The sequence below is a fragment of the Chelmon rostratus genome, chromosome 3 (assembly GCF_017976325.1).
Source record: "Chelmon rostratus isolate fCheRos1 chromosome 3, fCheRos1.pri, whole genome shotgun sequence".
Taxonomy (NCBI): Eukaryota; Metazoa; Chordata; class Actinopteri; order Chaetodontiformes; family Chaetodontidae; genus Chelmon; species Chelmon rostratus.
The window spans coordinates 27609611-27624112 of NC_055660.1; the positions used below are offsets into that span (position 1 = coordinate 27609611).

Consider the following 14502-nt stretch of genomic DNA (forward strand, 5'->3'; position numbering starts at 1 on the left):
GTTCTGTGTATACCCAGGAAAGGTTGCATCCGGCAGCTGTTAATGCAATGACACGTAATACATAACATTAAGAGGCTTTTCATACAGTAGATTATTTACAGTCATAATGAATCCTGTCCTTGTAAGACTCTTGAGGGGACATTTGGAAGGATTTTTACTGAAGGTTACTTGTGGAGTTCCCCAAGGGTAAACACTGGGCACATTTTTGTTGCTTTGTATGTGTATGATGTTTGCTTCCAAGGTTTCCAAAGCATTAACATTTAGCTTATTTGCTATTTTGTCGTGGTAAGAATTTGAAGCGACTTTTTAACACTGTGGAAAAGTAGTTTAAAATTATAGACAGTTGGTTTGATTTTTCATCATTTACTTTAAATAACACAACATTTACAAATAAAAACGTAGTATATTTGTTTTGGTAATCACAAAACATATATAATGATGAATGTTGAAACCAGAGGATTGTCTGAAATAGATAAATTATGCTGGTAAGAAAATCAACTGTACAAAGTAAAGAATTTCTTAAGGGAAAATTCTAGATATTTCATTGTGGCTCTGTGGCTCATGCTAACTTTGCACTTGCCACCTCCATTGTAGCAATTCAGGGAAATGACCACTCACGCAAAATCGAGGCAAGTTGCATGAAACTCCTGCTGGTCACTTGTACTTCTACATATTATTTACTTTCTGGAAGTATAGACATATGTATACAGTTTATACCAATACAAATCCAGTGTTCTGTGAAAGAAGGTTTATCGATTGTAAAACAAATTGTTATTATAACCAACTAACCCATTGTTTATTTAATTAAAAACTTGTCAATTTCAGCACAGGAATAAACAAAAGCCATATACATGACCTCCCCTCCTGGGCTTTTTAAATTCCAGTATGTATGAAAAGTGAAAACTAACTTGTCTACTTAAAAATGTAAAAAGTGTGGTCCCGTGGTTATGTTACTCATGCATGTTTAATGTCTGATCCATTAAATGTGCTGCATTGCATTTGCATGTGATCAGATCTCTGAATCTTTAGCCTTCAGTTTCTAGACTCACTGTTTCATTTTTCATGGCAATTTAGATCTAAATTTAATGTAGCATTTACAGCAGAGAGGTGGTCTTTACTGGACCTCTCGGGGGAAATACAGAGATATGTTCTAAATAGAAAAGAAGGAGCTGTACATTAATGCAGATCAATGCATCTTAGCAAAATCAAGCACATGTTCATACTTCACTGATCTGTGTAATATTTATCACTCTCTGCCCCTACAGGCCATTTACATGTTCTGTGCCCTGGCCCTCGTCTGTGATGACTACTTCGTCCCCTCTCTGGAGAAACTTTGTGAGGTATGAATGTGACGTATTAAAGGCCCTGAAAGCTTTATGGTACATTACTGATTTAACAATCAAAAAAAAAGTAATTAGTTATTATTTATTAAGAGAGTTAATCTCAAAAACTCCCGCATGGCATCCAATGGACTGCTGTAAATCAAAAATCTCCAGTAACACAATTGATTATTACTGATTATAGTGTTGCATCAACGTAATTTCAGCAAGTATATGTTTATGTGCATGTCAAATACATTTTTGATGGCATAACAGAAGAAAGATACACACTATTTATGCTATAAGCAAAATTTTTATTCTTAAGGTTTCTTAAGGTTTGAGTGGAAAAATACCATAGCAAAGGGTCAAGGGTCAGGCTGTGTGTAACACTGGTCTGGGTTTAATGTCTCTTACTTCTTTCTCACAGCGTCTTCATCTCAGTGAGGACGTAGCAGGTGCTACCTTCATGGCCGCCGGCAGCTCGGCCCCTGAGCTCTTCACGTCCGTCATAGGTATTCACCACATCCACCCCCCATCCCTTACATCCTCTGTTCTAACTGAAACACACGCTGCCATACAGCTGCTGGATTAGGGAGGAGGCATGCACTCCTTTTAATTGACGCTTTGCAGTGGTGCTTTTATCCCAAGACACGTGCAGTAAATAAACATGGCTTTCAATATACTGAATTACAAGTCATCTTATGTCTTAGGCACGAGAGAATTCCTGGTGAGGAGTAAAGGCCATATGTTTTTTTCTTTTCCTGTTTTTTTTTTTCTTTGATCATGCTTGTGTTCAGCATTGTCGGTCTTTCTGGATTAACAATACAAAGAGCGTTCACCTCAAAGGCGGGACGTCACATTGTGTTACTGTACTCTTTAAATAAAAATCTAATTATACATACCGACTGGGTTTAAGAGTTTCAGCTTTCTTCTGAGTTGTATAGAAGAGTGAAGGCAAATTCAAGTTTTATTGGCCTCTTAAAAAAGATTTTCCTCTTGTCTTTGCGTGTGTCTGTTTGTCTGTTTGTTTGTGTGTGTGTGTGAGAGAGAGAGATCCATGACCAATATGGCCGAGTTATTTACATATGTTTTGACTGTTGTGTGACATGTGTTTGTCAGCACTGCAGATGCTAAGTTGCATCTGGAAATGTCAAGTAGTTTACAGCACATTATCTATGGAGTCATAACACTCTATGTGTGTGTGTGTGTGTGTGCTTGCTCATTCTCTCCTCAGGGGTGTTCATCACCAAAGGTGACGTGGGTGTGGGGACCATCGTGGGTTCAGCTGTCTTCAACATCCTGTGCATCATCGGCGTGTGTGGCTTCTTCGCCGGACAGGTATGGTGCCACAGCAGCCGAGCCTGCCGCTGACCTGATGCCATTTTCACAGAGTACGACCAGCAGCCTAATGTCAGCTTCAAATATTCAGCCACATGAACACAAAGTGGGGCAAAGTACTCATGCATGTATGCATATGTTTATGCAAAAGAACGCAGGACACACAAACACACTGTTGATGTCTGCGTGTATGATCCCATGTGTGTGACTGCACCAAACAGCTGCACCTACAGCTTCAGAGGAAATCAGATCCATGTGTAAAACACAGATATCTTTACATCGTTACAGTAAGATACGCCTATATTCTCTGCCTTTGCGACTTTCACCTTTTCGCGAGTGTTGGTACTGTCAGATTTATCTGACAATGTGACATTCTTGTCTCATATCAAAATAACGTTCAAGACTGAATTTTTTCACGCCACAGGCATCCACAGGCCTGGATATAAAAACAAAGTATAAAAACAGAAAGCTGTTGTTCTTGCACACATTGGAAATTTTCCATTTTGTTCAAGCTGCACTTCTGTTTATATTCTTCTCTGTTTCTGATCTGCTTAACCAGACACATGCACAACATCCCATCCGTGTGAACGCGGTAGAGAGTTTGTACCTACTTTTTGCTTTGCATCCTCAGTGCTGTGTGTTGCATGAGATACAGAGATAACATAATATAGTGCAGCCTCTCTCTGATGCTATCTGACATGCCAGGGACGTGGAAATGAGCGGAGTACAAGGATAAGCTCTCTGCTCTGAAAAATATATGCAGTAGACTCCAAACAGTGATGCAATCCCAGATTGTGCATTACGTAATCATAGTGAGATAATGAGGGAGGAGGGCAGGCGGTGCAACACGGCTTGGAGGGATGGGGTGCAGTGAAATCATCTTCAAGTGCGGCCGCTGCACCTCACTACTGTTTGATACCTTTGGCTGTCGGTTCGCAGCAGGAGCCCTCTACAAAGCGCTATTGTTCGGTGAAAGAGAGTACAAGCAAACATTTCGAAGCTGTGTTATGCTCCAACTCTGCCATCTGCCTCGCAGCAGCAAACGATTCCACAGCTGGGAGTGGCACATTCAAGATGTGACTTCTGACCCTTCCGACCCTCCGCTTTATGTACAGTATATACAGTGTGAGCGCTGTGTGGGAGAGTGTTACAGCCTTAGTTACTGCACTGTGGGCTCCTGCGTTGTATCTGATTATATAAAGTCGATAAACACACGGGCACCTTTCCTACGTAGGATGGCACCTCGCAGTTGGCTTTTTCAGTGACTGTGATTCAGGAGGTCAACTCGAGGGCTCCTGTGTTTACATTGGTATGGTAATGATGTCAGAGGCGTTTCTGTATCACAGTGCAGCATAAACTCCTGCATGGATGAGTGATGCTATAAGAGTGCATGAATTGAAGCCGCATACTTATTTTTGTCAGTGTGCTTATCTGTGTTTCTCTTTTTCCTTGCAGGCAGTGAAACTCTCTCATTGGGCTCTGCTCCGGGATTCAATTTATTACACATTTGCTATCACGGCCCTCATTGCGGTAAGAGGTTTTAAACCAGCTCACAGTTAACACAGTTCACATGATCAAGTGTGGTGATTGCAGACATATGCAGATATACTTGCAAAGAATATAAGACCAATTTGAAAGTGTAGCTTTGGCATCAATACCCAATTTGCACTTTCTGCCTCAGCAGAATAACCCAGATACGTAAAAGTCGATAAAAACACGCAGGTACTGTACATCTGTTATAAAAGTGTGTTTTTTTTCTGATCACAGCAGTCGACGCTTGAACAAAGTGTGTGTTTGGTTGTGTAAAACACTTTGCACATATAGAGTATAATGAGTGAGGAAAGCTGTGTCCTAAATCCATAATGCATTTTAATTCTCGGCAGGTTTGGAGCATGCAGTGTATTCACACTAGAAAAGGGACAAAATCACGTATACTCAAAAACACTGACATGCATACTAAAAACACGTTTTTGGGTGTGCTGATGGTCACTGTTGTAACACAAAGCAAAATCCAGTGAAAATGGAACAGTGGTAAGAAGCAATCCAGTACATTTGCTCAAGCATTGTACTTAAGTCCAGTTTTGAGGTATACATTTCTCTTTTATGCAGAGTAATCTTAAATAATAAATCATATTCATTAAGATTTGATTTGATACTTTAATGAAGCACAGGATGTGCTTCCACCACTGAAATGCAGGCTCTACTTACAGCTGCAAAAAATGAAAATATCGCAGTTGGTGGAGAGAAGACGATCTTGTATTCAACATTTAGAAAAACATTTTGCTTTTGCTTTTTGATGTTTAATTGGCATTAACATTCTAAAGCCATAAATTGAAGTCTAGCAGTGCACAAATTGTATCATTTCCAGTATTACAACGAAGTATGTTCATTTCTTGCATGCAAGCTGCAAATGTAATGCCCTCTAATGACTTGTATTTTGCACATGCAGGTCGTATGTAGTGTGGAATTGGCCTGTGAGAGAGACAGAGCACAGCTCACACTCGTAACATGCACACCACAGTGATATGACAGTGTGTCACAGCGTAATTCATGATTTCTCCTATTCAGAGTACAGCATGCTACAGAGGAAACCTCTTGAGTGAAGTTTCTTCAGTGCCTTTAAATGAGGTATAATCAACCAAAAGGTCACGCTTTGACCTTTTTCTGGATGTCTGAGCTCTGGAATGGTTATGCCCTCTAGTGGAGCTGATGTTGAAATGCAGAGTGAATCTAATTTTGAATTACTGCCTCCACCTTATATCCTTTTTTGTTCTCTTTACTGTTTTAGTTCATCTACGATGAGAAGGTGTGCTGGTACGTAATGATGTTTTCTGTAGCAGCCTCAATATGCATATATGTGTTTTTTTTTAAATACTGAGTTACTGTACATTTGACTGACCTTGTTTTTGTGTGCAGGTGGGAGTCTCTTGTCCTGATCCTCATGTATTTGGTGTACATCCTCATCATGAAGTGAGTGTCATCATCAGAAACAGCTAATTCCTGCAGTTAACTGATCAGCTGCATTTAGATTAAAAAGCTGTGGCCCTTCTTATTCATTTGTCATTGGCAGGTTTAACGGCAGGGCACATCGCTACTTTGACCGTCGAAAGAAGAGCTCTCTGAATCTGGCTAACGGGCTGACAGGAAGCACTGATCTCGAGGATAATGTCACGTGTGATGCCACTGCAGTCCTGCTCAAGAAAGGTAGCATAATCTGCTCTATTTTACTCAGGCTTTGCCCTCTAACAGGACTCTGTAGGTTTTAGCTGCTCATCTCTGCGCACTGAAATTTACATAAAGATGAGGCAGCCGGGCCACCACTCCTCATCTATTTTTGTGCAGCTCCAGGATAAGACAGTCACGGATGACTTTATCGACAAAGTTGGGTATGTTTTGTCCTGGGATAATTGCCAGCATAGATGCTCAATGCTACAGCTGCACCCTGCTGTCGGTTTTGACCTGCGTATGTGGTGAGGCGACGGCCCAAACAAATCACTGATCTCCTTGTTGGTGAAGAATAACTTTTGATAACTATTTGATGACATTCTGAATACCGAGCTTCCAAAAACATAGCAGCTGCTCCTCAGCAGCACCAGAGCATTCAGCTGCATATTAGAGTGGTGACTGCCCACCTTGCATCCGGTTCTACCAGCAGGACTTGTAGCAGACCAAAGACCAGGAGAATTTCTGTCAACCCAGTTGATGGTGGGGGAATACAGTTGGTGCGTGTGTAAATTTTCCTTGTGCCCAGGGGAGGGGACCTTTGCTGTTGCCAGTGTCTGCCAGTTTACGGTTTGCATCAGCTGTATTTGGCTCAGTGCGAGCGGCCACCAGAAGGATAAGGAAAAACTTCTGGGTCTCAACTGTCTCAAGGAGGGACTGTCTTAACCGTCATGATTACTCTCGTGTTTGCATCTTCAGTCTCAGCAACAGCTAACAGAGGAGACCAGCACACACTCTTCCAGCCTCCACTTTGCCTGCTGTCATCTTGTTCTGTATCTGGTTCTCGGAGTGCTGCCCCAGCTAACTTGTTCCTTGGGGTCCTCTGAGGAGGTGATGAAGAGAGAGTTCAGCTGATGCTTGACGTCAACTGAGAGAGAAAGCAATTGTGTCCTCTTAGTCCACCAAAAGTGTAAACAGCCACAGACCATAACCCACATTTGCTTTGCAGTTAATGTTATCTGCAAAGAAGGACACGTTGTGTTCCACATTGGCTTGCTGAATGACCTGCCGAACAGAAAGTGAACTGAGAATGTCAGCGTGCAGGCTGGCTAGATAATTAGCTAGTCAGATGTAGCACACTGAACACTGATCTTAAAAACTTACCTGCAAGATCAGTCAGTTTCTAGATGCTAAACAGTGTGAACCTTGCAAGCTAGCGTGAGCAGCACAGACGAACTCAACTGTCAAGTACCGAGAGACATGGGGAGGAAAGGTGCATCTCCAAAGACACTTTCTATTTCTTTCAACGAGAAAAATAATTTCAATGTATTCAAAAATCACTTTTACATGATTTTAAGACTAGGGGTGACTAATTGATTTTAGTTGCAGTGCAGTCAAACAACACGTTGGTGTTATTTCCTTCCAGCTAACTTCCACTGTAAGCCTTCGGTGCTGATGGTGGACGAGCTGCTGTCTGCATACCCCCACCAGCTGTCTTTCTCCGAGGCTGGCATGAGAATCATGATCACCAGTCATTTCTCCCCCAGAACCCGCCTCACCATGGCTTCACGCATGCTTATCAATGAGGTACAAATACGCTAAACCACACATGGACTCACATGCATGTGTACACTATGTTGGACTCTGTCTTGAGTTATGCAGGTTTTCATGCTACAAGTTATTTCAAATTGGAAAAAGTTGAAACGCAGCAAAGCTCCCCTCAAGAGAAACTAGTTTTGTCAACTTAAGTTACTTTGAAAAATCCCTGCCAAAACCAGAGTCTTAGCATAAATACAAACCAAATAACACTGTCTGCGTTCAGCAGGGAAGGAGTGGAATGAATGTTAATTTTCTTTTGGATGTTGCAGCCAACATTGTCTGTCAGGCACCTGTCTGCTGCAGACTACAGTCTGGGTGTAAATCCAAACCAAACAACCAAATTTGGGCTTTTGACAGAAAGAAGAGAAAAGGGCATTAACTTCTGTTTCAGACAAATATCTGAATTCTATAATATAAAGAAAGAATGAAAACAAACCTCAGGAGTTAACCGGGACTCAAACAGATCTGACTCAGCAGCCCATGCTACAAACAGCATGACAAAATGTCCAAATGTGTTCATGGACGTGTCTATAATAATGTTTTCTAATTCCAGAGACAAAGACTGATCAACACCACTGAGACTCGAGTCAACCGCATCACTAATGGCGACTCTGACTCAGCCGCCAGGGCGCAGGGGAGGCGGGGCTTAGAGAATGGGATGGGCGGGGCCGAACAGGGTCTGAACGGGAGGTGCAGACTTCAGCGACTGGAGTCCGGGAACGAGACGGAGAATGAAAATGAGGATAATGAGAACAATGAGAACGACGGGGAAGGAGAGGGGGAAGATGATAACAACGGCCCCTTGGTGCCTTTCAAAGTTCCAGGTACAGCACGTGTGACACGGACTGTTCGCTGTCAGTAAACGTTTGTTGTTAGAGCGATCACTGAATCATCATCCTATCTGGTCTCACCTCTCCAGCTGGGGTGTGCAACAAGCTGAAGTGGCTGACCATGTGGCCGCTGTCTCTGCTCCTGTTCTTCACCGTGCCCAACTGTGGCAAGCGCCGCTGGGAGAGATGGTTCATGGTCTCCTTCTTCACCGCCACCATCTGGATCGCTGGCCTCTCCTACATCATGGTCTGGATGGTCAGTGCTGGAACATGCTGGAAACACATCCTGATCTTTAAAGAATGTTAGAATTGCCTCCATGCAGCTGGGAGATCTTTTGTTTTGATCTTCATCGACTGTACAAACGTTATTTGATCTTTTTGAATTAAAAAAAGACACTATTAAATAGTTTTCTCATAAAATAGTGTTTGGCCACATGCAGAGGACAACGATCAACAACAGTTAGCAAGCTGAACTAGTTGCTAATATTGGACTAAAGTATAAGGTTTGAGAAGCTGGACAGATGTGGATTTTTATAGTTATTAAAGATTCAACACTATCTCTAAAATAGTGCATGGAGACAAAGCGTGTTTGTTTTCAGGTGACCGTGATCGGCTTCACCCTGGGAATTCCTGACGTTATCATGGGCATCACCTTCCTGGCAGCCGGCACCAGTGTCCCCGACTGCATGGCTAGTGTTATAGTCGCACGTCAAGGTGCGCGCTCACTCACACACACACACTCAGGTCCAACAAGACACAGGGAGTTAACATCAGTATTTGTGTTGAAATGCTGTTAAGAGAAGGAGGTGCACAGCAGAGTATTGCTTGTCATAACTGACTTGTCTCCTGACTGTATACAGACCTTGACAGTGTTACTCTCCTTGCCTCAGGTCTAGGAGACATGGCCATCTCCAACTCCATAGGCAGTAATGTGTTTGACATCCTGGTGGGCCTGGGCCTGCCCTGGGCTCTGCAAACACTCTGCATCGACTACGGCTCCAACGTGAGTGCTTCTCAGCCCAGCCGCAGGAGATTCTGCTAGACTTAGACCAGAATAGAACAGAGCTCGTGAAGGACGGAAACAATGGTCTGTAACATTCAGCGCAGAGCAGTGAGGGACTTTAAGATTAGTGTTGTGCACAAACACAACCATCATCTTATACTGAGAAGATACCGTGTGTTGATTGGCCTGCTGATCACGCTTTACACGAGAAAAAAGACATTTGGAAGAGGTGTAATAGGATTCCCTGGCTGCGTAAATACTGGAAGTGATTCTGTGTGTATTCGGACAGAGTGACAGCCTTTGCAACCTACATTTTAAGGCCATCAGTGAAGCCTGACAGTATTTCTGTTGTGAATCAAATATTCTAATCTCTGTGTTTGTCTCCTCAGATTCATCTGAACAGCAAAGGTCTCATATTCTCTGTTGGACTCCTTCTAGCTTCAGTATTCTTCACAGTAAGTACCAGACTGTTAAAACTAAAATTCATCTAATATCTCAGTTTTGATTCCAACCATAGATTTACACAGAGAATGACATTTTGACTCTCCAGGCTGGCCCAATGAAATCATATCTGCACTCCTGTGTGCTATAGACAAACACATAGTCAGCACACTTAGACTCACTCAGCATCACCTTGTGTTGTGATATTGAATGTCAAGTTCTATGTAGCTGTTTACTGCAAATCTGGTCAAAGATGATGGAGTAAAAATGAAGAACTGAGTGAAATCTGTCAACGGTTTGTTGGGGGATATGATAAAATGAAGCAACTCATGTGAATTGGATCATCATTTGAATGTAGAATATGTGCAGCAGTGATACTGAGAATCTAGGATCCCACTTTATCACTCCCCAGAAAGAAACGCCAAGCTCAGCAAAGCAGGGCAGCAGCAGCGGCAGCAACTAGTGACAGCATATCTTTCAGCAGGGTGGAGAGGTGGGACAGCAGGAGTGAGCACTGACAGCTTCAATGTGACCTGTAGAGTTTTCTTTAAACAAACAAAAGTTAGTTTACATTCAGTGTTACTCACCTAAAGGCACCGTGTGAGTCACTGAGGTCTAACAAATGTGTCGAGAGTATTTCCTTCCTCAGAGAACGTTTCCGTGATTTTAATTCCAGCATTGTTTACTTTCATGTGCACTCGTTCTTAGTCGTCTTCTTCCCTGCCTTTGTTGATGCATTACTGTGTTTCTTGGCACATTACTGCCACCTGTAGTGGAAGATTAGTGTGAAAGCATTGGTGTGCGCAAACTGTGCACTCACATGAGACACACAAAACAGGGGCAGCTCCAATGCTGCTCTTTCCCCTTTACTTTTAACACCCTGGTAGCAGTTCACAGCAAACAAATGGACAAAATGAGCCATACATATCCTCTGATGTACCTGCCACACTATCCTTGTGTCCCCTAGCAACTTCAGGTAACGCTTTATATTAAAGTACACATATTCACCGTTAACTAGCTGAATATTAGCATGCATATTAATCAACATCTTCCTTACTTACTATCAATAAGCATTAATTAGGGGGTTATTGAGAGAAAACTCTTAATTCATGGTCTCGTAGTTGTTTAATATAGTCATGCTGAATACAGCATTAATAAGTGCTTATAATGACTAAATGACTAAAGAGCCAATTTGCTACTAATATGCATGCTGACCATTTAATTTACTAGTTAATGGTGAATATGTGTACATTAATATAAAGTGTTATCCAAGTTTGAAACCTAACCTCCAGCCTTGAGTCCAACCATGAGCTTTGTGGCCAGTCTCTCTCACTTCTGAAGCGCTCCAAAGCTGTTGCTGTGAATTTCTCAGTATTTTGCCCTGCTCACTCTGAAGATGTCACTGATTCAGTCTCTCTTGCCTGTAGGTTCTCGGTGTCCATTTGAACAAATGGACTCTGGACTGGAGACTGGGCTTGGCCTGCCTCATTTTGTACGCCATCTTTCTTTGTTTCTCCATCCTCATCGAGTTCAACGTCTTCATCTTTGTCAACCTTCCTATGTGTCGAGACATCCACTGACCTCCTCCTCCTCTTCTTCTTCTCCTTCTTCTCCTTCTTCTTGTTCTTCTTCTTCTTCTTTATCTTCTTCTTCTTCTTCCTGTGGTTAATGGAGGAAACCTCACCTGGCTTCCAGTTTCTCCGCGTCTTGGAACCAAGTTCTACCTTTTATTTTTTCAAATAGAAAAATAGAGCTCTACATGATTTATCTTTGGTGCAATACACACAGGAGAGAAGAAACCGGAAGTTTTGTTTTTTTGGGACCAGACGGCAGGCGTGAAAAGAAAGTCCCAGCAGCAGAGATTGCTGCCAATCGTCTAATGAACTGAAAGGTTGGCTGGAGTGAACTCAACTGTATTAACACCAACACTTAGGCTACTGTTGGTGAAGAAGCTGCTACTGTAACTGACTGACCAGCGGAAAGATGGAAATCCTGCGCGAACAGCGATTTTTAGCTGGATTGTTTGTTACTCTTTGTACAAGTTTGGATATAAGCACACGATTAAGGTATTTTTAAGTAAAAACTGGCTTTCTCTGTATATATTTGAGGATTATATAAGTACTAATTTTAGTTGATATATGGGATTCTCTTATGCACAACAGGATCAGTCTCACGAAGCTGAACGATCTGATGACAGTCACGATATTTTATGTTTCACCTTAGTGATTTGGTCTGACAGTACTGCACTCAAAATGCTTCAACACGTCTCCCGTGCGCAGTACCAGCCGACATAGTACTAGCCACAGGTCAATTGTAGCTTTGCAATGTGTAGATATTTAACACTATTCACATAGAGTCTATTCTTGTTTGTTTCTCTCTCTCTCTCTCTACAGGCACATCCGAGTAGATGTGGGCTTTATTTTTCTTTGATAAACCCACATAGGAAAGGGATCTCCCTGGAACTGACATCCAGCACTGTCACTTTATTGATTAGAGATATTATTCTGTCATTGCAAAGCCTCTACAGGTACTCGAAACATCTAACTACTGAATTTAAAGTTCCCTCTAGACTGTAGACCCCTTGTACGATATTAAAGGATTAGTTTAGTCTCTGAGTTGAGTATAACATTGTTACTTCCTAAAGCCAAAAGTATTTTTAGAATAGGAGTAAGAGTCGTAGATTTGGACTTAAGAGTCAGCTCGAGTGCAAAGTCTTGTGAGTCTGTGTGTGTGTGTGTGTATGTGTGTGCGTTTGTGTGCATGTGTGTGCATGTGTGTGCGTGTCTGCGTGTGTATGTGTGTGTCGAGGGGAACCAAGGACATCACTGTTACTGGGAAGACATAATCATGATTTATTTATGAATTAATTTATTCAAAGATCATGTCTAACCACCAGTTTCAGCCCTTTGGATCATGTACAGTGTATTAAATGGAACGCTCTCCGCTCTCTGATGACAGAGCTGTACAATGTACTGTATCTAATATATAATCTAAGTACTGGAAACTGACTTGATGTTGTTTATATTTAAGAATAGAACTTTATAATTTATAAGTTTTGTATAGCTTGGAAAGATAATGCAACATTTGTATACCGGGACAAACCCAGTGGTTTTTGACGATGATGCAGGGTTGCGTTGCCGTGGAGATGTTGCTGTTTGGAGAGATGGACTGAAAATGCATCTTTAGCACTGGTCCAAACATGGGTGGCGGCTGTTGCCAATACCTCGCATGTTGAATTAGTGATGAGTCACAGATGTAAGAGATTCACTTTCAGGTAAAACAGGAAGTGCGTACTGATGGCACGCCACCCTTTGAACTTTCACAACATACTGTTCTCTCAACACAGTGCTTGAACTCTTGTGCCATCCCTTGTATTTGAGGCTTCAAAAGCAACGCTTGTGGCCATTCTCCTGCTTGTATTTGAGCCAAAAAACACCTTTGTCAACAGTATTGCCACTCTGTTTCAGCATGTGTTCAAACAAAATGTGGAAGATGTGTATTTTTATTTTACCTTAAAGGAGAATTCTCATGTTAATAGGGTTGCTGATATTTTAAAAGCGTCCTCTGGAGGTGTTGATGCTACTCCTGCAGCCACAAGAGAGCGCTGTAGAGCTGTGTTACATCCTCAGAGGGGGCTGTTACTTTACACTCAGTAGAAAGTGGTTTGGGTATATTTTCAGGTAGGCTACTAGAGACAAATACTGGTCGGTTTGCATGCCTCTGTCATAATTCAGATTATTTTGTGTGTAATTTTAATGACTTTCCAAGATCAAAAAGGCACTGTCTTGATTTTGCTGTACATATCAGAGGGATATGCTATTATAAACACAGATGTTGGAATAACTTCTGATGAGCAGTTATATTTGAGATATATACAGTATTTAGAATGTAGGCCTCCAACAGTTAGTTTTCAGCTAATTAATGTCGTTTTATGCTCATGTCTTTTGAATTGTTTGTAAATCCTCATTTTTGTTGACGAGGACCTCTGGGCAGAGCTCAGAGGGAGAGACAGATGTTGGCCTTGTTCCCAGTGGTCTTCTTGCAATAAACTGATTTACATACACAAATAGTTTCTCATGTCTTTATAAGCTGTTCACCCGTTACTGAAGTTGTCATGACATTAAAGTGAGACAGATAGAACTTTTTTCAAGAGACTAAACTCCTGTATTATCTACCCACCTTGTATTATATATTTACAGTTATGGTGCCAATCATTTGAAGTTGACTTTATCTCTCATTTTCAGTCATGGTGTACACATGTGAAAGGTCATTTGATGGTTTTATTGTGACATTGCATTCAGTGTCATTTTCTAATAAAGCATCATTCATAAAGGGTCAGACCAAAACGTGTTCCTGTTCCAACGGCGTTGTGTTGTTTTGGTTCACTCACACAGCCCTCACAGGCCAGATAAACAGAGTTAGCAACTAGTCGTAGTAGTAGAAGGTGGAGACAGGTGGCTACGTCAAAAGGCAACTTCTGAGCACATTCAACAACAACTTCACGGCTATAATATGTCAGTGTCGTGTTTGCAGCTTGCTCTGCTGACCCCAAGTGAGTGAATGACTGCAATTGATTATGCTAATTATGTATTAAAGACATTAATTACAACAGAGTATACATGTCCAAAATGACTTCTTACTTTCATGAACCGTAAATTTATCAAGCATGTCAATTCATATATTATGCTGGTATATAAACCTTTATTCAACATTTGAAAATAACATTACTTACTTTATATGACACTGTACATGTTTAACATTTCCATAGTTGGCCTATCATCAAACTTCTCAGTATATAGTATTATGACAC

The 14502-nt window shown here is 41.6% G+C and overlaps 1 protein-coding gene across 3 annotated transcripts in view; it reads left to right on the plus strand.

Annotated features, from left to right (window-relative positions):
- Window positions 1–13749, plus strand: part of LOC121604061 (sodium/potassium/calcium exchanger 3-like) — a 44194-nt gene extending 30445 nt beyond the window's left edge. For 2 of the 3 annotated variants that reach the window (XM_041933461.1, XM_041933460.1), the window contains 14 exons: window positions 1266–1340; window positions 1747–1831; window positions 2554–2657; window positions 4113–4187; window positions 5446–5471; window positions 5574–5627; window positions 5728–5861; window positions 7246–7406; window positions 7972–8242; window positions 8338–8504; window positions 8848–8962; window positions 9139–9251; window positions 9641–9706; window positions 11120–13749. In XM_041933461.1, coding sequence (XP_041789395.1) covers window positions 1266–1340; window positions 1747–1831; window positions 2554–2657; window positions 4113–4187; window positions 5446–5471; window positions 5574–5627; window positions 5728–5861; window positions 7246–7406; window positions 7972–8242; window positions 8338–8504; window positions 8848–8962; window positions 9139–9251; window positions 9641–9706; window positions 11120–11272 — 1599 coding nt within the window. In that variant the 3' untranslated portion in view covers window positions 11273–13749. The remainder of the gene's footprint in view (window positions 1–1265; window positions 1341–1746; window positions 1832–2553; window positions 2658–4112; window positions 4188–5445; window positions 5472–5573; window positions 5628–5727; window positions 5862–7245; window positions 7407–7971; window positions 8243–8337; window positions 8505–8847; window positions 8963–9138; window positions 9252–9640; window positions 9707–11119) is intronic. The other variant, XR_006006725.1, reaches the window with a different exon arrangement.
- Window positions 13750–14502: the final 753 nt, after the last annotated feature.